This window comes from Lynx canadensis, chromosome D1 (genome assembly GCF_007474595.2).
Source record: "Lynx canadensis isolate LIC74 chromosome D1, mLynCan4.pri.v2, whole genome shotgun sequence".
Taxonomy (NCBI): Eukaryota; Metazoa; Chordata; class Mammalia; order Carnivora; family Felidae; genus Lynx; species Lynx canadensis.
The window spans coordinates 85096103-85120267 of record NC_044312.2 but is presented as its reverse complement, the minus strand read 5'-3'; the positions used below and the strand labels follow the sequence as shown (position 1 = coordinate 85120267).

General features: G+C 40.2%; 1 protein-coding gene across 1 annotated transcript in view; it reads left to right on the top strand.

The window, feature by feature from the left end:
* The window catches only part of MPPED2 (metallophosphoesterase domain containing 2), a 173305-nt gene that overhangs the window by 45964 nt on the left and 103176 nt on the right, over nt 1-24165 (top strand). The window contains exon 3 of the mRNA XM_030333602.1: nt 2570-2751. Coding sequence (XP_030189462.1) covers nt 2570-2751 — 182 coding nt within the window. The remainder of the gene's footprint in view (nt 1-2569; nt 2752-24165) is intronic.

Sequence of the window (24165 nt, the reverse complement as noted above, 5' to 3'; positions counted from 1 at the left end):
TCCTATGTACTTCTGATTCATTATATTTCAGCTCAAAGCTAGGAAGACACATTTTCCCCCTTTTCCCTTTCTTGTCAATTCTGTTGGACATTTGAATGTTTCTCTGGAGGAGGTGGGAAGGTGGGGAAGGAAGTGGAAGCCACTTAGAAATTGACAGGTGGTCCAATCAGTAGGCTCAGAAGAAAGTTATTGCCTAGTATAGAACTAAGATGGGAAACAAATTATGTTAATGTTCTTAACACTGAGAAGAAGTCAGAGAATAGGGGCCTGCTCACAGTGAGGGGGTTATATCTGTACTACTTTCTGTTTAGTAAATTGAAAGTGATAACTATAAGGTATGTTTGTCTGATAAATTCTGATGGATTAGTAAAGGATTTTGATGTAGTAGTTGTACCTGTAGCTTAGCTGAGTTATGGAAAAGAAGAAATAGGGACTGGGTCTATAGGTTAGCCTTAGGATGAGAACTGGAAAATAAAGATGTATTTATGTAGATACGTGTGTGTGTGTATACATATATATATATATGTATACCCACACACATATATATGTATATATATATATATATATATATTTGAATTTATTCATATATTTACAAGCCCGGTGGCTGATATTTATTTACTTTTCATCCAAATGTTGAAATGTGCGCGGTCCCGTTCCAGTGAGGATCTTAACGCTTGACGTGGGAAGAGAGTATTACCTATCACTTTAACTTTTCACTTGCATTCTGCTTCAGAGAACAGGCATACATTCTCCAGGGAAACTACTTGTAGAAGACAGGAGATATTGATGAGACTGGAACCGCTCAGACTGAGTGTAATAGAGTCTGTGTAATGGAAGGGAAGACACCAAACGTTTTTATATATATAAAAAAAGTCAACACTGCATATCATCAGAAGGGTTTCCAGGTTACTTATGAGATCTCAGTGGATTAGTGAATATTCTCTATGGTAATAGCATTATTAATTTCTAACCTTTACAGGAAAAATTCATTAATTTTTTGCAGAAGTTAAACTTTCTTTTTGGGTTTCCAATTAGACCCGCTGCATTAACCAGTTCACAATCCCCCACCCCCTTCTCTCTTCTTGCTCTTTTTTTCTTCCTTCTTTTCCTTCTTCTGTGACAAAGAGAAAATTACGTTAAAAGATTAACTATTAAAGAAACGCCACCAAGACTGTCCAGGTTGTGTATTGATGTCTTTATTCTCCTCACTAAAATTGCCATTGTTAAACCAGATCATTTCTTTTAAAAAAGGGGAAAAAAGAAAGAAAAATTAAACAAAGCCTGTAGAGGCAACACATATAGGGAATCTTGTGTTGAGCTTTCAGCGTGTTCCCTGCTGCATGTTAACGATCATGGGCGGGGCTGTGACATGAAATATTGTTCCTTATTTAATGTTTCACACTCTAATCTCCGCATTGCATATTTGCCTCTCTTGTGACCTTCTCTTTGCCTTTATAACTGCTTCTTTTCACCCATAATCCAAAATAAGTGTACATTCCTACAGAGAAATTAAAGGAAGCTGTCAGTGTAGAGTTAATATAGTTAAAGCATCCTTAACTCTGCTACAAACCCCTTAAATAATTAAAACTGTATGCTTGAAGAGCCAGATTTGCATTTCTTTTACCAAGTTTATTTAGCACACTTTGTTACACTCAATTAAATGAGACTGTTCTGTTTCATTTTCTTTGCTTCGGGTTGATCATTTTGCCTTTTGATTCTTATGCCCTAGTGTAATTTCACAGTGCTTAGGTCTCTAAAACTATACATATATTAATGTATATGTAGATCTATACACACCCATTAAAAGGCTTACTATTTGTACTGAATAGAATCTTTGCCCAAGGCATTGGGAGTCTTGCAAGTGATCTAAGGTATCACTGGGACTGCAGATAATTCATGGTGGTAAAGAAGGAGCTTGACAAAGTTCTTTCAACAGTCGATGTTTTTCTTTTCAGTCCTGCCATTTTTGACATCACCTTCTCTCCCTACGGTTTGATTTGTGAATCACTTAGCAAAAACAAGAAGATACAGGTGTTGAATGGTTGTGGAAAGGAAATTAAATATAAGCACTATCTAGATCTTTCCACATCTCAGTTGGCAAAGCATGTGCTGAGTGTTCTCCCTAAATTAGTTCATTGCTTAAGTTATGCATGTTTAAGAAGAAATAAATGTAGTTATCCATTTCTTAATGAGGAGTGGGATCAATTGGAGCATGATGAGAGAAAATAGCATAATTTTGCTTCCCCAGTTGGGGTTCAGTATCCCTAAACTTCACCATTCATCACTCTGCCAGTTTCCTGGGTTATTTCTGATCCTACATGTAAGATATCCTTTCCTTTTAATTCTCCTACCAGGTAAGTAAGCCTTTTTGAATTTGCTCAGTGGAGTTGTAGATGGGTGATGCTTTCTCCTTTGCACCCCAAAGTCTCCCTTGTTACAACGGGCCCTTCTGCCTTTGCATCAGTTTGTCTGGGCGTGTTCACGGATAACAATCGATATGTATGTGCAATGACAATTACAAGGGTTCTAATATATTTAACTGTTATGGGATCTGTTATGTCTACTTTAGGGTCGACCCCATCCCATATGACACTCCAAAACCAGCGGGCCACACGCGGTTTGTCTGCATCTCAGACACACACTCCAGAACAGATGGTATCCAGATGCCTTATGGGGACATCCTTCTCCACACAGGCGATTTCACCGAGCTGGGACTGCCCTCAGAGGTTAAGAAGTTTAATGACTGGTTAGGTAAGGAATGATTGCGTTCTGGCGCCCCCAATTAACCTTTCCCGTCCGAGTGTCACTCACTGCGTCCTAATTGAATTAGAGCACTTGGAAGCCAGCTCAGCCATTTCTCGTATGATATGCGGTGGTGTCTAGCTTTAATCCAATTCTGTTAATTAAAGATGAATTTTTAGATATTTAATTTTACTGTGCATCCTTTCAGTGCCTGGCCTCAGCGGCTCTGGGGCAAAGGGACGGAAAGCTTTGAAACCCATCTCATCTCACTCATGCTGCTTTAATGAGGGCATTCATTGGCACACATGAGACCTAGAATCATATTTTTAATTCATTGGCTCTGCAATCTTTCCCAGATATTATGAGCAAAGATGTACAGATGACCTACTAGTAAGAGAGCATTTCTAAGAAATGAAGAAGGATGTGAAAGTCCTTATATGAAGGGAGGGTCCAGTACTGCTTGGGAGCAACTTTCCCAAGGGAACTAGAGGGTGTCCTAAAACTCCTGAAAAGATAAGCTGTCCTGCTGTAAAGCTCCCCAAACTTGAAATCCTATATACACCGAGAAAAGGATAATGGCAACTTTGTGGCTCCTGTATGGGCACCCGTAGGTCGAGGTTATGGAAAAATATTGGCTCCTGGGTCAGGCAGTTCCCAAATATTAGCATTGCAAGGCAATCATGGAGTTATTCATAGCTAGATTAGATGACACATCTTTTAAAGAATCCTCTTAGGTGAGGGAAAGAAGGCAGGGGTTCTGAGATTTTAGAATCTCTGAAGACACTAAAGAATTATATAGTAAAGAGCAGAAATCACTCTGGAAGAATAATGTCATGAATAATACGTCAGCCAATAAAAATTACTCAGGAGATTTAGGCAGAAAGTTTAAAATTCATTTTCCATCAAGCTAAATTAAGGCAGGGGTTGAGAAAATTTTAAATAATTGATGAAATGATAAAATGTATTTGTTAATGGAAAAACAACATTCATTAAAAACACTTAAAATATTTCAAAAAAATAGGCCTAACTACTGACATAACTATTTTGAGTTTTCCCGTGACCTTGCACATCTATCCACATTTTATGTAGTTGACATCAGAGTGCATACCTGCTCTTTTACTTCTGGCTATTTTCATTTAATAGTATTGACATGATTTTCAATGACTTTGCATAATTTTCATGTTCATCCTTTTAAATAGCAACATGACATTAATATGGTTCTGTGCTTTTATTTAATGAGACATCCCTCTAAAAATGAATATTGAAATTGGTAATTTTTCCTCTGATTGCTGGCACTGAAATTTGCATTTTCATTTGTATATGTCTTTTGGCTTCTATTGATTTATTTCTTAGGGTAAAACACTGTAGGAGTTAAATTACCAAGTAAAAGGACATGAAATTCTTCATGGTTTTTGCTGTATGTTGACGTCTTGCTTTCCAAGGGGATTGTAGCTCTGTACTTCATTAGCAATGAATGGATATACCGATTTCACCATGATCTCGGCAGCGCTGGATATTGGAGCTTTATATTTCGTGCTCTTTTAGTAGTTTTTGCGTCATCTCAAACAGCAGGGTACCTTAAATAACATTCAGCATACTCTCATTTTTATAGATAACTCAGAGATACAGAGAAGTTATGGGGCTCTCAGAGTCTCCTTGTGGCAGAGCTGGGTCTATAATCCAGATCTTTTCACTCATCTTTTGCTTTTGTAAAATTGGCTTTCAAGTACTGTTATCTCTTAATTTTAACAACTTTTATTTATGAACTGTTAGCAGGCAAAATTACTTGAGGTTGAAACTTGACAGTTCAAAACTGTTCTGTGAAACTGAAACACAGGAATGATCTAGCTGCCTTGACCATGTTGATTAGAAAGAAAGGGAATAGCTCTGTGGGAAGTGTTTACAGAGATACAAGACGGGATAGATCCTGGTTATAATCTTGTTTAGCCACTGACCTTGGGCAACTGAGTTAACCTCTCTTTTCCCCTTGGTTTCCCTCTGCAGAACTAAGGATTAATACTACCTGTCTTTCTGGATTGTTGTGCAGATTAATCAGTAAATGATTGCTGCTAGTAAGTTTTTGTGGGCCATTAATAACTGAATGGGGAATGTGGTGAATGGACCATCAACAGATATTTAAAGGGTAAAAACAAGAAGAGGTCAGAGGAGTTATTTAGTAGATTAGAAGTAAACACTGGGAGATTTTATAAGGGAAAGTACTCTGTAAATGAAAATGTGCCGTAACTAAGGAAATAAAATGATAAGGAAATAAAATGCTGAGGTCCATTTGCACGATCAGTTCCTTGTCTTCCCATGTCGCCTCTGATCTCGTGAGGCAGAAGGAAGATGTCTCAGAAAAGGCTTCAGAACATGAGGCCAAAGGGAGCCCATGGGCTATGGATAAAGTTGGGATCTCACAGGGAAGGCCCAGAATAGCTCAGTTACCCTTACTGCCTTATGGTGCTGAAGAATGAGAGATGATGTGAGATTACACTCTACCACTTGGCTCAGTGGAAGCCTTTCACCTGAAAAAAGTGCTGCTAGCAACTGCTGCCAGATGACCTAGCAGAGTGGAGGCAAGGGTTACATCAGTCTAGGGCTTTTGTCATAATAAGGCATCCAACTCTCACTGGCATGAGTCCTTACAGATCTTGGCAGGCCCTTCAAGTTCAGTGAACCTCTAATTCATTTCCAAACTTTCTGCTCGAGACTACCTCAATGATTGGAAACGATCTGATCATCCCACCAGCTTCCCTTATTCTCCAGCAAGCTAATCTGTTTCTACTACAAGGCCAAGCATTCCTTCTGTCCTCATGCCATCCCTATAAGGTTGTAAATGTTATCCCATTTTGCAGATGGGGAACCTGAGGCTAAGGTGGGTTATCTTACCCAACATCGTTTAATAGATAAGCCCAGAGAGGTTAAATCCATTCCGGTTCACTTGGCTAGTCAACCTGGGGTTGTCTGATCCCAAAGTGTGAGCCCTTTTCTGTTACCACTCTGTGCTATTAAGAGTAGGCTTTTGAAGCACTTTAGGCTTGAACTAAAAAACACAGTAGTTTCTAGCAGTTTCATTTGGAAGTTGAGTAGCTGTTTGACCATATGCTGTTATTTGAAAGATGTATTTAAGTCCTACTAGTCTTGAATCTCACCCTGACCTACCAGCTGTAGGACCTGAGAATTTCCTATTGGTTCAGAGATGATGGGTCCTGGTTAATTTGGACATAGGCCACCTGGCAGGTGTAACACCCAGTTATTAATACAAAGTGATTTATGAGGTAAGCTAGCACAGCACATGGTCATAAGAAGATAGAGCTCAAACTAGGTACAGTCAAGCTTGGAAATGTAATATACCATGTAAAGATAACAAGCAGCTGGAAAGAACCAGTTTTGAATTCCCTACCTTTGATAAGTTGTTTAACTCTTGAGCCTTGATTTTTCTCTTCTATAAAATGGGTATAATAATAATATACCCCATGGTGGTTGTGCATATGCATTCTGTGATAAAGCTTGGACCATTCTTTTTTTTTTTTTTTTAATTTTTTTTTTAATGTTTATTTTTGAGAGAGAGAGAGAAAGAGAAAAAGAGAAACAGAATGCAAGCGAGGGAGGGGCAGAGAGTGAAGGAGACAGAATCTGAAGCAGGTTCGAGGCTCTGAGCTGTCAGCACAGAGTCCAACAGGGGTCTCGAACTCACAAACTGTGAGACCATGACCCAAGCCCAAGTGGGACGCTCAACCCACTGAGCCATCCAGGCGCCCCAAGTGTGGACTAGTCTTAACACAGTCCTGGACTGTAGACAACTTTCAACAAATAAGGTAGAGGAAGACAACAGAGCCAGAGGCAAAATATCCAAAAATCAGAAGGGACTGGCACCATGGATTTAAAGAATGATCAAGATTGTAAGAGGGAGCACCAAAGAGTGTTAAGAGTAGAAACCAAAAACAAGCCTCCCTTACTGGACTGAACTCTAGGACTTTTAGAGCCCTCAGAGCTCCTGGCTTCTAATTTGAGAGAAGGGGAAACTGAGGTTGGAGAGCACATGAATTACCCAGGGTCACTGAGATAATAAATGGCCACATGGGGACTAGAACTTGAATGGGGAGGGGGGTTGAACTAACATGTATTATTTGTGTATATACCTGTTCTTCATCCCCAAATTACATATATCATTTATGCAGTCTTCACAATAAGTGATGAAGTAGCTTCTATTACTTATGAGCAAGCTAGTATTAGCTTCTTTTGTACTTATGAGGAAACTGAGACTTGAAGTTCACTCATCTATGATTATGATCACAGCAACTAGGAGATAACCTCAGGATTTGAACTTGAGGCCATCAGATTCCATTTTCTAAGCATGTCCTCCTGTCTTTCTCTATTCCCAATCTGGGGCTTAGGATCCCTGCTGGAGGGACCATATCCTGGGTGAAATGGTGGTTCTTTGATTAACTGCCTCCCTTAACACATACACTCACACATGTGGAGACTGAGGGTCTAAGGTGGGTGTATGTCACGTTAAAACCGCCTCTGTATGTGAGTTGGCTGGTGGGAGGGTGTTGTGAGGTGGAGAAGCGTTCTTACCATTTGGTGTAGACAATTTCGATGGCAGTAACTTACAAGAAAGTAAATATAAAGAATACTGAAGATGCAGCCAGACACATAAACTCCAAGGGATGTCTAAATTATGTTGTGACATTAGCATTTCATCGCACTCATTCAGTCCTTGAAATGAATAGCCACTGACTGGAGCCTGAAAATCCTTACTTCTGTAGGCAGATCTTTCCCACTTAGTAGCACTTGAATTCAAAAACACCAGTATATTCTGACAGCTGCTGCTGTTGCCCTGTTAGCCCCTTTCCTCTGAAATCTCTGCCATGGGTTGGAGAATGAAACTTTAAATTTCCATCTCTGCCACCCTGAGGGAGGCACCAGAATCCTGTTTTTCACTTGTCCCAAGTCTGGTGGTTCAGACACCCCAGTTCTCCATCTCCCAAAACACCCACCCTTCTCCCTACCCAGCTTCCACCTGTGGGGCTGTCTTCAAGGGAACCAGCCCAGGGTCAGGGAGACATGTGGCTTCTTATTGCCAGGGACTGCAGAGTTGTGGGAAAGAGAGACGGATACCTCTTTCCCAAAGAAATTCTTTTTAAAGTAATAGTTAAATCCTATTGTCCCATTACTATGTGAGGTCAGATATGCTACAGGTAATGTCACCAATGAATAGCCTTTGGTGAGCTGAACTAGGAACCTAGCCACTCAACCATTATAGCATTTTCTTTTCCTTCTTGGCACAAATGCCTGCTGATCACAGACGTGGCTTAAAAATAAACTTGCCAACTATAAAATACTTGCTAGTTACAATGCTATTATTTTTATTGGTAGTAAATTCTGAACCACTGATGTGCCTAAAGGTACATTTTGTGAGGCATTGGGCCATGTGTGGTCTTCCTTCGCTTTGCCCCTGTGTTCTTCCAACTTGTGCCTCTTTGATATTCTTAAGTGTTCTTCACCGTCCACTCGATTTCATCCCTGTTGTCCTCACCTCTTCAGGATATTTTTGGTACTTCTTGATTATGGCGTATGCGTGTTGCACATTCATGGTTGTTCTGTAATTGTTTACTCGTCTCTTTCTTACTAGACAACAGCATGTGCCTAATGGGAGCTCTTTGTATACCCAGTTCTGAGTATAGGGCCTAAGACATAGTGCCCAGAAGTGGTTGTTGAATCGTGGAGTGAGTGCATGAACAGAAAGATGCAAGACTTTTTTTCTGCCTGGACTTGTGGCTTAAACTTTAAAATTCTGTAGTTCTGTATGTGCAGTGTCTTTCCCCTCCCTTCCTTTTCTTTCTCTTCCTCCTCAAAGTATTTATAACAACTGGTTGGCTATTGTTAATGATCCTTCTATACTGTGCAGAAATATTTAGAAAGGTTTTGCTGTTGTTTCGTTTCCTATTAAAATTAGACAGAGTTCTTGGGTGGCCTATTCTTTCAGCCAGAAGTTTACATAGAATGGTCTAGTCTATCAGAATCCCTTTTAGCACAGCGCCAATGCCGATGCCATGAACTTTTCATTATGACTTTTCCTTGGTCTTGGTGGTTATGTAATAGCTTTTAGCTTCAGTTTCTCTAGGCCTGAGAAGAAGAATGAAAATGTTCCCAAGGAAAATCTTAAGAAGGTTATTCATATTTGCAGGAGCATTGTATTAGACATGGTTGTAACAGAGTGTGGCTGTAACAAACATCACAGATAATAGATGTGTAAATTGATTTTGCTTCTTTCAGAAGAATCCCATTGGGAGACTTAGTCCCTTTTCCAGTGATCTTGCTATTGGCCCAGAGTTTTGGAGCTGGTCTTTAGGAGAAATTTTCACAGTCTGGGTGGGTTATTTATTTTATTCTTATAATACATTGTATACATGTTCATGCCTGATAACTTAGAAAATAGAGATAAGTGAAAGAAGAAAACAAAATTACCCATGGCCAGAGATAACCACCGTTAACATTTTAGTGTGAATCTTTATAGAATGTTTTCTGTTGGTATTTACACACACACACCTTTTACCAAAATAGCAATTTATATTAGTACTGTTTTATAGTGTCTTTTCATCTTAAAGTATCACAAATAACTCTCCACATCAATAAATATGACTAAAACGCTTTTTCCCAAAAAATAATATTTTCTATATAAATACAACGCACATATAGTATAAAAATTCAAGTGTTTGATGTATGCAAAGTAGAAAATATACATCCCTCTGTAATCCAGTCTTCAGAGTAATTACTATTTGGTTATGGAATTTGAGAGAAATTTTTCTACCTTCTATTTCTGTTTTGAATATTCTCAATAGCAGCAAATATTCACCCTTTAAGGGCTTTTTGTTTAATGACTATTTTTAAAAATTAATAGAACTGTGCATATTATCCTGCAACTTAAAAAAAATTAACACATCGTGCTCTTCATTAGCATAGCATTCTGCTGTGTGTGTGCGTGCTCTCTGGTTTATTTAGCCAGATCTCTGTTACTGGACACCTAAGATGTCTTCATTTTCCTTTTTTTTTTTTTTTGTCTTTTTAGTTTAGAGAGAGAGAGTGTGTATGAGCGTGAGTTAGGGAGAGGGGCAGGTGGGGGGGGGGGCGCGGTGAATCTTAAGCAGGCTCCACACTCAGCAAGGAACCCAACACAAGTCTCTGTCCCATGACGCTGGGATCATGTCCTGAGCCAAAATCAGGAGTTAGATGCTCAATGGACTGAGCCACCCAGGTGCCCTGGTCTTCATTCTTTTATTATCTGGACTGATGTGATAAACATCCTACCTGTTCTCTCTTTGCAAACGTCCTTAAGTTATATTTGTATAACTTAAGTTATATTTGTATAATTCTAGCAGTAGAATTGTTGCTACAAATGATGCATACCTTAAAAAGTGGTTTTATTATAGATTGTCAAATTTCCCTCTAGTAAGACTATGCTTTCTCCCTAATGCTCCACTGTATTTGAAAGTTTGTGTCCCATAGTTTTGAATGTCTTCAGTGGCAGAAAATCTTCATCCTCTGAGGGCTTCTTTTTTTTTTTTTTTTTAATTTTTTTTTTTCAACGTTTATTTATTTTTGGGACAGAGAGAGACAGAGCATGAACGGGGGAGGGGCAGAGAGAGAGGGAGACACAGAATCGGAAACAGGCTCCAGGCTCTGAGCCATCAGCCCAGAGCCCGACGCGGGGCTCGAACTCACGGACCGCAAGATCGTGACCTGGCTGAAGTCGGACGCTTAACCGACTGCGCCACCTAGGCGCCCCTCTGAGGGCTTCTTAAAAACGACCGCAAACTCTTTTCTTCTGATCGTGACAGCTTACACACTCATTGTGAACAAATGTAAATAATGGTACAGTGAAGAAAATAAGATCACCAGTATAACTTATAGTTCACGGATGACTTCTATTAACAGCTGGCATGTATCCTATTATGTGGTATATGAATGCATGTGTGTGTGCTGAAGTATAAAAAGGTGGTATGGTGTAAAGTTAAGAGTATGAGTACTGGATTTTGTCTGTCTGTGTTTAAATCCTGTTCTCAGCATTGTTAATTCTGTGATTTTCAATTTATTCATCTGTAAAAAAGTTTGGTATCTGTGTATTTGCATCTATATTTAGTGTGTCTAATCTACAAGCATTGCTGCGAGGTTAAATTATATAATGGATACTTAATGCGTACAGTTAGTGAATGGTCAGCAAGTGTTACCTGCTCTGTTATGTTACTCAGCATGCCGTGACTTCTTCCTGTCCTGTTGGTGGGTTTCTCTTACTTCCTGGGAGAGCAGAACTTCAGGGAAAGTGGCCTTATGGTCTCTTATGCCATAGTGATCTGCTGGCCTGGGGCCCATTCTGCCTGTGAAGCAGAGGAAAGGGTGAGCACCCTGGCCTCGTGTGGCCACCAGAAACCTGGCCCTGTCTCCTTTACACGCACCGCAGGTCCAGCACACACAGACATCTCCTTAGATTCTGATTACCTCTGAACTACACCCCTGAGGGGCCAGGCCTGCCCTTTTCCTGCCCTTCCGTCTCAGTCTCCTGTCATCTCCCTCCTGTCCTGATCTTTAATCTGGCACACCCCGTCTCCTCCCCAGTGTCGCTGCCCCTCCTTCTGGGAACCATTCCTGTGCACTGGCTCCTCTTTCACAAACTCCAGCACACCAGGCTTCAGCCAGATTATTGATGGCAGATTTCAATTTACTGTTTAAACTCTTACACATAATGATTTCTAGGCACGGTCGTCACATTTAAGGTTTCTGATTTTTTTTTTACACAATACAAAATTATTAGGAACTGGAGCTTGTGAAATGGGTAAGTTGAGATACACATTTGCAATAAAAAATAATGGTGTGACATAATGGCAACAGAATAAAGTCATGGGGATATAATGTGAAACATGGTGACTGTAGTTAACAATACTGTATGCTCTAGTATAGCTACATAGTACAGTGGAATACAGTATTGTGCAATACTGTATGCTATAGGATAGTTATATACAAGTATTACATATTTGAAAGTTACCTAGAAGTTCTCATTACAAGAAAAAGAATTTGCAACTATGTGTGGGGACAGATGTTAGCTAGACTCATCGAGGTGATCATTTTGCATTTTATACAACTACCAAATCATTATGTTGTATACCTGAAGCTAATACAATGCTATATGTCAAGTATACCTTAATTAAAAAACAAAACAAAACAAAACATAACAATGGTGTGATATAATTCCCTCTAAAGAAGTCCCTAGCAGTTCCCAATGAAAAAGTTTCAGAAATGATTTGAGCAGGGGAGCCTCATTGGAATGTTTATAGAGATACAGTTTTATTACCACTTAAGAGTCATATCTAATAAAGAAGTTTTCGGGGTGCCTGGGTGGCTCAGTTGGTTAAGCGTCTGACTTCGGCTCAGGTCATGATCTCACGGCCCGTGAGTTCGAGTCCCGGGTCTGACTCTGTGCTGACAGCTCAGAGCCTGGAGCCTGCTTCGGATTCTTTGTCTCCCTCTCTCTCTGACCCTCCCGCATTCATGCTCTGTCTCTCTCTGTCTCAAAAATAAATAAACATTAAAAAAAAAGTTTTCTAGAAGGCTTTAAGAACAAACAAGATGCTTCTCCCATGATTTACAGAGGAGAATGTGCTAGAAAGTTCCTTAGAGCCTAGAATTCCCTGATTCTTATTGTTTAGAGTTTAATATCAAAGGAGTTTCTTAATCTTTAACTTGCTCACAAAAACCAATACCTGACATCCTGTACTTTTTAGCTTTTGATTCATAATTTGGTTTTCCCAGTTATCATTCTAAAGTCATAATTTATTTAATAGCCTCTATTTTAAGGAATTTATTTAGGGTTTTGCTTTTTTTTCTCCTTAATAGAAGATTGTAGGGTTTCAAAAAGTGCCTGTTTTCTCGTCTGTACTACTGTATTTGCTTCACCCAAACAACAGTTGATTCATGTTTATTATCTACTTGTCCTTTTTTACATTGAAGAATCTTTTTCCCTAAAGTGAATTGCTTTATGTCTAGCTTATATATAAAACATTTTTTCAGTAAGGACAAAATTACTTTTAAAGCACAGTTCAATTTTGATATAGAATTTAGAAGGTTCTTGGGGGAAAAATGAACCCAAACACAGAACAACTGAATATGCTCAAATAAGTAAGATTGGATTTTGTTCCATTAGGAAGGATCGTTAGTGACCTGAGGACATGATGACTAGGTCATTTGTGATCTGTGTGAACCTAATTCTCTTTGTTATGGCCAGCCATTTTCTTAAATTACATTAATTATAATGCTTCTAATTTATATGACATCCTTCCTCCAAAGGACTCAAAGTACCTTTGAGTATATTAGATCATTAATGCTTATAATGGTTCAGGGAAGTTGATATGGGCAGACAGTATTGCTGATGTCTTGCTGATGGATGAATGGAGATCCAGAAATGTGGAAGGACAGACTAGGGTCATTGTGAGTCAACGTAAGAACTGGACATTGACTCCACTCTTCTTCCAGCTTTCAGCTCTAAAGCTTCCTGGTTTCTCCTTTTCTGAAGTAATCCCCATCTCTTAAAAAGAAACAGACATGGGCAGGACACATATCACCATTACTTCATCAGCTAAATAGAAAAGGCTGGATAAACACTCTCTGAAAAGGGGGAATCCTTTTGAATTTTACCATAACTGTGTCACTATTTAAAATAAAAATTTGGAAAGGAGTTTGTTGGAAACAAAAATGTCTCCCAACTTTTCCAAACCATCTTATTGAAGAGGGAAAACTGAAGCCCCAAATTATGTATATTTGACCCTAGAACGGCGTGGTTTTGAATTGCACGGGTCCACTTATATGCAGATTTTTTACAGAACTATAAATTATTTTCCCTTCCTTATGCTTTTCTTAATAACATTTTTCTAGCTTACATCATTGTAAGAATACAGTCTATAATACATATAATACATACTAAACATGTGTTAATCAACTGTTCAAATTACCGGTAAGGCTCCCAGTCAAGAATAAGCTGTTAGTCATTAAAATTTTCAGAGAGTCAAAGTTATGTGCAGATTTTCCACTGCATGGAGGGTTGGCCCTCCAACCCCTGCGTTGTTCAAGGATTAGCTGGTATTGCTAAATCCTAGAGGAGGATCCTTGTCTCCCAGAGCATGAAGGGACTTCATCCTCAAAAGATTATTTGCATATATTCTAACTGCCTTCTGAGGGCCAGGTCCTGCTTTGTGATAGGCCCTGAAAATGCAGAAGGGAATGAAAGAGTGGATCCTTGCACTTGACATCCAGCCTCTGATTGTCAGTGTGATTTCCCTCTTTTCTTTAGGCAACTGGAACTCAGAACGCTTCAATATCTCACCCAGTTTTGCATAGATTTGTTAGTGGAGGGCCGAGGATTTAGGGTCATTGTTTTCTATCTGGTGGGAGGCAGCTTGTCTTCCTGTGTTAATTCTATGTACCAAAATCTGGGAGCTTCTTCTTCTTCTTTGAGATTTTTATTTGTGGAGCAGAGTACTGATTTTATCTCTCTCTCTCTCTCTCTCTCTCTTTCTCTCTCTGTCTGCAGATAATTGCATGTAACTAGTGACTAGGTATTTTGCCATAGATTGCAGAAGGTACACAAAATATCTCAAAACGAGTATATCTCCGGTGAATTAATATCTTCTCCAAATCTTGCTCATTCCCCTGAATTCCCCTTCCCTTTGACACTAGTGTTAACCCGGGCACCGAAAGTGTCTTTCGGACCTCCACTCTGCCTAAAGAAACTGCCAAGGTCCAGCCTGCCATTCTTCTTTCTTGGGATCGTATATGAATAATAACACTCACCGTTGTATCACTGAGCACTCACCATTGCCTGACTCTTCACAGGAATTAACTCATTTAATACCCACAATACTCAAGTTGGTTGATGCTGTTATGACCATTTTTACGGATGCAGAGATGGAGGTCCAGAGCCTTTTTCCATGAGGTTTCCCACCAGACTGATATTTTGTGGAATGTATTTTACTAACCATTAACTGATGGGATGCAGTCCATTGTGATATTTAAGGCTCTTCATGAACCGGTGTAATCTCTCTCTCCAGCCTCACTCCCCTCCATACTTCTCTCTGCTCTCTCCTTAGCTCTTTGGGCTTCTGTCCTGTCATTTTCTCCCTTGCTCCTCCTTCTCTGACCACAGCCATGTTCTGGTCCATGGTGTTCCCACCTTGAACCTTTGTACTTAGTTTCTTTGGTCTGGGGGGTGGTCTCTGTTCAAATGCCACCTCCTAGGTAAGATCTTATTTTTCCTACTTCTGTGTCGTATTATTATTCTTCTTCCACTGAAGGCAAGCTCCATGAGGGTCTGGACTTGTTTACCACTGTATTCTCTATACCTACAATAGTTCCTGACACATGGGAGCTTCTCAGAACATGTGCACTGAGAGAACAGATAAATGAATGAAAGCAAGCTCTGTGAGAACAGCGGGCCTGTCTCTTTTGCTCCCTGTCACTGATGGGGTCCCAGACAGTGCTGGATGCGTAGTAAGCACGCAATAAATCTTTGCTAAATAACTGAATATTTGTTCCTGTTGATCCCACTGCTTGCCAGTCTTCTTCCTTTCTTTTGTGAGTTCTTGCTCATTCTTTAAGGCCCAACTCAAAGGTTACCTCTGTTGGGAAACTGCCCTGCCTTCCCACTTGGTAGTTACCCCTTCCCCCCCCCCCCCCCCCGTATACTGTGTTCAGACCATGAGCACATATCACTTTAGGGCTTCCTGTCTCCTCTTTTGATTATGAGTCTTCTGAGAGCACACTGCAGTGGAATCTTGAGCTCATAGGGACTCCTTGATAAAAATTTGGTTTTCTTCACTTACTAGTTGTACTTTCAGGAACAAAACATGTTGCTTCCCTGACCTTCAGCCACCTCTTCTCTACAACAAGGGGAAATAGGTACATCCTCAGAAGATATGAGGTGCCACATCTAAATGTTAGAGATGATCATTTTATTAACGTCACATCCCTCATCGTCTTACATTGCAGTCTCCGAATACATTTCCAGATCCAACCACAGGTTTCTGGATCAGGACATTCATCCTTATACTAAAGTGACCCTTGGTATGTCTTTGAACTTGGTATGGCTTTGAACCTGCTGATACTGCATAGATCACTTCCACTTTAGCTCTCCTATCCCCTCCCAGCCTGCCTGTGTATTGTTTCCTGGAATCTTTTTTTCCAGCTGTCCCCTGGGTTTTCAAATGTCATTTTCCTGGCCCTTCAAGTGGCATGGAGAGTCAGGTCTGCTTCCAGTCTATCACTGCATGCACTAATTCTTGATGTTCCCCCAATGCCCCCCCCCTTCCTTTTGACTGATAAATTTTCATTATTGGTTTTGCGTGAAAGTGTTCAGGGTTCCACTCTGCCTGACCCCTGTGGTCACTTAGTGATTACATGCGCCAGCTGAGGTAATTTATTCACTTTGTTTTGGTGTGAACATGTCCCATGGGTCTTGTAACTGCTGTAATCACTTGACCCTAGTGACTGTTAAGTGCTTTAAACACAGTTATTTTAAATTTATAATTGTTTTCATTAAAAATCCCTTATAGTAACTTAACTGACCTTGCTGTCAACGTGGCATTATGTGCAGGGGGAAGAAATGAAAATATTATGATGCAAATAATATAGTACTCATCAGAGATACGCAGCAAATCATTAGCTCACCCTACACATGTTTGCTTGGAGTTGTGCAAGGAAGATGAAAGAGAAGAGGACATAATGGCAGCCTGGCCCACGTAATTCAGTATGGCCAGTCCTGCATGCAGGGCAGGCCATTAGCCTCGGGAGCAGAAAGTGGAGTGGAGTTCAAGGTGAAGTACCAGAAGGCCCATTAATGTATAGACGGCACTTCTCACACCCATGGGTGGCCCCAGTTTATTAATCATTTTTCAGTTAACATTTTTATACTTCTTACTTTGAATCTAATGTCAAGTTTCAGAGAAGTTGCAAGGTACAATGAACTAAAAAAAACTAGGTTGTTTGATGGAAGGCTGCTAGACTGCTGCTGGGCAGAATGTGTTAAGTATGAGATCAAGCGTCTTGATAATCTGGTACTGGAAACTTCTATACTCAGAGTCTCTGGGTGTTTCTGGCCTGACTGAGTTAGTCCTTGTGGAAACTTGAAGGCACATTCCAGAGCTGTGGGTTGAAGGATTCCTTCAAAGACAGTTGGTTAGTAGGCATTTATAGTTTAGCCTAAAACGGGGGTTCATTTCGAAACTCACAGTTAGATCTCTACACCTGGCTTTGATTTTGTTTATTCTTGTTGTTGTTTATCTATTTTATTACTTAGGGAAGGAAACAGGAGTAGTTTGCACTCTCGTTTAGAAATGTTTTAGGTTTTCCAATGTGTTCTTCCTGATTAGGGCTGCTTCTTGTATGTGAGGTGCTTTTGTACCAAGTGTAAAGAGGTGTCCCCTGGACCTGATGAATTCATGTTTGTTGAATGGCACACAGCTCCTACTCATCTCTTTGGCTGCTGCTCTTGTTCAGTCAACAACTTTTGCAACCATATACGGCAACCTTCAAGTAGTCTTCTGTTTTGATTTGTCAACAATCTTTTTTTTATCACATATCTTTGATTACTTCTCTTATGCTAGCATTTATTTTTATTTGTCACCTTGTGATGTTTTTATATTGTGATATATGCCCTTTTTATGTACGTATTTTGAAATGGGATATATAGGGCATTTGATTTTAGCACTTGTAATAGTCTGTAAAACACATAATTGTCAAAAAATATATATATATATAAAGTTCCTTTTGTTAATGTTTATTTTTGAGAGATAGACATAGAGTGTGAGTGGGGTAGTGGCAGAGAGAGAGGGAGGGAGACACAGAATCCAAAGGAGGCTCCAGGCTCTGAGCTGTCAGCACAGAGCCTGATGCGGGGCTTGAACCCACCAACCATGAGATCATGACCTGAGCTGAAGTCGGATGCCTAACTGACTGAGCCACCCAGGCACCCTTATATATAAAGTTCTTAATCAAAGTGTCTCTTTCTAATTTTGAAAATTAGAGGAGATTTTTACAATGCTGCATAAAAGGATTACATTGGGGAAAAAATGACTTTTATTTTTTATTACACTGCCTGTATTTCCTAGCTCTATCCACATCTGGAGTTTGTTTTAAAGCCCTATTTGGTATATCCAAAATGAATAATTAAGCAGCTAACTATCACATGCATTATTGATCTACCAGATTTAGATGTTATTACAACAAGTTTGTGTGCATTATGAAACTGAAATAAACTTTTTTCCCGACTTGTTCCTTATATTCTATTGAAATTTCAGGAGCAGGAAGGAAATAACACATTTTTTATCCTCTTATGGGGTAAAGTTGCACAATTAAACAGTGTTCTCTCCTTTGTCCCTGCCACTTATATGAATCTTAAGTACCCTCTACTTTGAATTTTTCTCCTTGGTTTGAATATAAGGTTGGGAGGTAAATTTTCTTTCTCTTTTGAGAAGACTAAACTCCCCTGTGAGGACACATATCTGACTGTAAGCCAGACAGCCTGTGAGCTTTCATTTCTCTGTACAATGTTGACAAGGTTGTCTAATGCTTAACCTACTGACTAAATAATTTCATACTACACAGCCCATCACGATTCATTGCCCACAGTGTATCAAAGCCCTGTGGGTTTATCACCTGAATCTGGAATTGCTCCTGGAACAGGAGCAGAGGGCAGTAGTCTTGGTGATGGTGGTGGTGATGGTGATAGTGATGATGATGATGGTGGTGGTGGTGGTGATGATGGTGGTGATGGCGGTGGTGGTGATCATGATGATGGTGGTGGTGGTGGTGGTGGTGCTGATGATGGTGATGATGCTGGTGGTGGTGGTAGTGATTGTGATGATGGTGGTGGTGTTGGTGGTGATGGTGGTGGTGGTGGTGATCATGATGATGGTGATGATGCTGGTGCTGGTGGTGGTGGTGGTAGTGATTGTGGTGGTGGTGGTGATAGTGGTGGTGGTGGTGGTAGTGATTGTGATGGTGGTGGTAGTGGTGATGATGGTGGTGGTAGTGATGATGATGGTGGTAATTGTGGTGGTGATGGTGATGATGGTGGTGGTGGTGGTGGTAATGATGGTGGTGGTGGTGGTGATCATGATGATGGTGGTGATGGTGTTGGTGGTGGTGGTGGTGGTGATGGTGATGATGCTGGTGGTGGTGGTGGTGGTGATTGTGATGATGGTGGTGGTGGTGATCATGATGATGGTGGTAATTGTGGTGGTGATGGTGATGATGGTGGTGGTGGTGGTGGCGAAGGATGAGCACTGCACGTAGTTAGTACTGTGTAAGAAGCTGTCATTTATGAGTTTCTTAATTTAGGGAAAGAAAACTGGTATTTTCATTTTCTCATTGCATATTTTCATATTTTTCATTTTATGAATCCTTTCTTCACAGAAAGCCTGGATTCAGAAAGTAATGTAACCACAGAGCCTGAAAATGACTGGTATATGAAGTGACAAATGTATCTTTAAACTTGCATATTTAGCACTCTGGAGGGGAGGAAAGTTGTGATTTTCCTATAAAAATAGGTAGAAACCAAAAATACATGTCTGTCTACATGTTTGTAATGCTGATACAGCTTTTGCTTCTGGATGTTTTGTTCTTTGAGAAAGCCTCGTGAGGGTCAACGATGGCTACCTTCACGTCTGTGTCCTTGTGCAGCCCTGACTCCAGTGAAAGCCTCTTAACCCAGCGTGCGAGGGACTGGAAAGTACAGTTAGTCAAAAAGTCAGCTAAAGTAGGAACCTGTGACAATGATAAACATGTAGCCAAATATTTTTATTTTAACTTAAAGCACACGGATGCACATGTTGGGGCCAGTCTTCTGCAGTCACACTGAAGCCTTTCCTTTGGATGTGAACATAGTGATTAGAGGTCAACACTGTCTCTCTTGGGCAAATCACACGTATAACTTATTATCTTTATCTAACATTCATCATATTTATTGCATTTTCCATTTTAGTTTACTTATTGGCAAGGAAAGACGTAAAGATCCTTGCAAAACAATCTGGGTACCGAATACTTCTAGATTTTTATGATTCTTTTCCCCTCACTTTTTTTTAATATTTATTTTTGAGAAAGAGAAAGAGACAGAGAGAGAGAGGGAGACACAGAATCTGAAGCAGGCTCTAGGTTCTGAGCTGTCAGCACAGAGCCCGAGGTGGGGCTCGAACCCACGAACTGTGAGATCATGACCTGAGCCAAAGTCGGACAACTGACTGAACCATCCAGGCGCCCCTCCCCTCACTTTTTTTTTTTTTAATTTTTTTTTTCAACGTTTATTTATTTTTGGGACAGAGAGAGACAGAGCATGAACGGGGGAGGGGCAGAGAGAGAGGGAGACACAGAATCGGAAACAGGCTCCAGGCTCTGAGCCATCAGCCCAGAGCCTGACGCGGGGCTCGAACTCCCGGACCGCGAGATCGTGACCTGGCTGAAGTCGGACGCTTAACACACTGCGCCACCCAGGCACCCCCCTCCCCTCACTTTTTAAAGTGCTGTCATTTACTCCTTGAACAGCGGCAAATTTATGCCATTTTTTAATGTTCTTATTTCATCATTTTAAGTAACACATAATTATATTACATAATTACAGTAAAACGTACAGCTGACAGAAACTAGTTTGGGGGAAATGCAGGTGACTCTGGGATGCCACACATGAGAACAGAGGTGCATAGGTGTCACCAGGGATAACCGTGGCTGCCATTAGTCAGTGCACCGTGGGCAGCAGTCACCATGTGTCTCAGAAGGACTGCTGAGTGTCAGTTAAAAGAATGTCTATTATTCCTAGAAATATCTAAAACAGACACTATTAGTAGTTTCTGGTAGTTGCTCTGTAGCTTATAATTCGTCATATACTCTTTTAGTACTTCCTAGATCAAAGTTCTTTTTCTTACCTATGGTTTCTGCGTGCCTTGCAGATACTGAAAAACAAAAAGTTGCAGATATAGCCCACTGATAGGGAACAGGAATCTTTCACAACTCCGTGTTCATGGGTGTGTCTTTCATTTTTATTTTAGTAAGTCAGATGCTTCCAAGACTAAGATTCCATAGTCTAAGGTATTGGGAATATACGTGGTTTTACTAAAGTAAATTTGGAAACTCCCTTTCCCTGTACAGGAGGAGAAGGATCAGGAAACTTAATCCAGACAGTTCTTGCTGCCCTGTCTTAATTCTCTTCATCAGGGTGAGCAGGGTTGAACTTTTGGAACAATCTCTTTCCCCTCACATTAGTACCCTGCTCCATCACCTAAAGAGAGAGAAACATGCCAAATGAGCAAGAACACAGCCCAGACAGACAGGCTCATACTTCAGTGGGGTGACTCCCACTTCTGGACTTGGATAGTTCAGAGTTTCTGCAGGCTGCCTTCTTTATCACATATGCAGCGTGTATGGTGTTCTGCACATCCTTTTCTAAAATTAAACAAAGCTCCTTGATATTACTGGTTTTAAAAATCCCTTTCACCATATATGTATATGTTCGAATCCATCCTTTTTAAAAAATGTGTGCTTGTGGGCATTAGGAAAAGATGCCCAGTGTTCATAATACCATTTGTATATACCCTGGTGTGAAATATAGATGCACACCAACTAACAATAGCTATAAAAATGAAATCTTGCACAAGCTGGGCCCTGCCTTCCCAGTCAGCAGGAACAATGCTTTTGGGGTTGAAAAGAAGCTTTATCACTGGGGAGGTGTGCGTGGGGGGCCCTCAGCTCGAGAAGTGGGGAGGGGGAGGTGCTGCAAATTTTAGTATAATGCATAACGTTGAAAGAAATTTTATCCCATCATAAAGATTAGCAGGCTGTGTAATTCAATTTAAAATTGGTCGGCGTGTCCTGACTATTATAAAGCCTTTCTTTTTTTGTTTTATCACCATTCCATTATTTTAGGTCATACACCAATATAGAATGAAACATGCAGCCAAACCATACAAAGTCTCTTTCTGTGGTTCCACCCATTGGAGAAATTGTTGGTGAACGCAAGAGATTATCTTAAAATGAGTTAAGAAAATGCTTGCTCAATTGAATGCCTCCTTGTTTTCTTTCTTACTTTTTTTTTTTAAACATAAAATGAATTTCTCTGGGCAAGCAACCATTGAGAGTGAAATTCTTTTAAAAGCATTTGCTGGACACAGGGCTTGGTTCTCAAAACTCCAGCGTTAGCACTTATCTGCAGTATCATGGGCATTACTGTGCCATTGAAAACCAAGATGCAGTAGCTTATGTTAATGCAAGACTGACAGACCCACATCTGATGGCAATTACCCATACTGGGGGGTTAATAAATGTTCTTAGAATTACTGTCTTTATTTTCTTTATTACAAGAAAAATGGGCAGCTTTCTAAGCTCTGCCTCCTGCTTCTTGCTCCAGTCTTGGTGACTTGCTAATTAACTGTTTTGGTTCCAGTGTTTCATGGGCTCTGCTGAGTTTAATATTCCTGTTAGGGAAATGTTAAATCCTTTGGCCAAAGTAGTAGAAAAAAATTAAATGAATTCAGCAAACATTTATCCAAGTGCTCTTTAGGAACAAGAAACGAGGAGCTACAGAAATAATAATAGTGAGATTTGGATGCGCCAGATGAATGTCTGAGAAATGAATGCATATTTTCACATTTTTTTTGATCTATCAGTGAGATATCTTAATTTTTATTCATGTTCTTAGGGACTTCCAGCCCTGAAGGGTTTGTTGGGAAGGGTCTTCATGCCCCTTCCAGACTCAGTGGGAAAGATGTTATGATTGATTAGTAATGTCTGCCATGTTGTAGGGTGAGGAGATTCATGGTTTAGTGTCATTGCTCTTTGGTCATGCTCATGATCTCCGTGGTAGACAGAAAATTGCCATAGTGCAACGTATGCCTGCTTTATTTTAACTCTTGATAACCAATCCACACTTTCAAGTATCTCCATTAGAAAGTTCCTGAAATGACTCTCACCTTGGCTTGGTGGGATTTTTAAGTTTCCTTCACATTGTAGACTGTTCTACGTCTGTTGTGGAGGTTCTTGGCATATCTGTGGGGAAAGTTGGAGTCAGTATAGGAAGCAGGCAGTCAGGAAGACAGGAAAACACATGCAACTGTTGTGTCCTGTAGGATTTAGGAAGCAAATTAACCTTGGCTTATGATTCTAATCCATACAGATTTAAGGTTATCTCACCATTCCTACGGGAGTTAACTTATGAAGCTTTTTGCATATCTATTTGAAAAGGAGTTAATAGATCAACTCAGTTTATCCTCTGGTATGTCCTCCAGATCTTGAGCCATGCAGTTTCCCAAGTTCAAGTTCATGTCTTCTCAAAATGACTGCTTATCACAATGTTCCAGGCAGATAGTTAAAAATTGAGTTTCTTGAGGGGTGCTCACGTGACTCACTCGGTTAAGCATCTAATTCTTGATCAGGTCATGATCATGTCATGATGTCATGGTTTGTCAGATTGAGCCCCACATTGGGCTCTGCACAGAGAGCACAGAACCTGCTTGTGATTCTCCCTTTCACCTTTTCTCTGCCCCTCCCCTGTTTGTGCACTCTCTCTGTCGCCTCTCAGTAAAAAAAAAAACATTAAAAAAAATTGAGATTCTTGAAATCTAGCTTAGTCTTCTGAAATCAGATTTTCTTCTGGTGGATCTAAATAATTGGGGTTTTAATAAGCTCTTCTGAGGCTTTACTGCCAGTTCACAGCCACCGTTCTTACTTACGACAGTATCCGTTGTCAAGTTCAGGGATGCTATTCTGCAAGCTCTCATCACCCGTAACAATAGGCTATTCTTTTCCACTATGACCTGTGTATTTCAGTTACTTCATCTGTAAAAGGGGATAATAGTTCCTACTTCATACAGTTCTTGCAGAATTAAGTAGGTAAATATATATATATAGTTATTTAGGACGGTGCCCAACAAAGAATGGGTGTTATATGTGCTGGTTCTAAGCCTCATAATTATCATCATCATAGGATTTGTTTACAGGAACCCTGAGTATCTGTGTCAAAGGCAGCAAATCACAAATCAGGATCTCTTACCAGGCTCTTGTAAGGAGGAGTAGAAGGTATACAAATAGCAGTGTTTGGGAGAAACACTATTAATTAGGCATGTGGAAGTATAAACATAGTGAGTTAAATCAGGAGGCTTTTGGCTGCAAGAAACAGAATAGCTTGAACAGCAAAGGACTTATTATCTCAGATAACAAGCAGGCTGGGAGTAAAGCATTGGATGTGGTCATTCAGGGGCCTGGGTTCTTTCAACATCCCTTTCTCCTGTCCTCATATGTTATCAGCCTTGCCACTAAGGTTGGAGAGTGACTAGTGAAGTGCCAAGCACAGCATGAAGGCATAACATGAAGTTTAGTGGGAAAAGGGGCCAT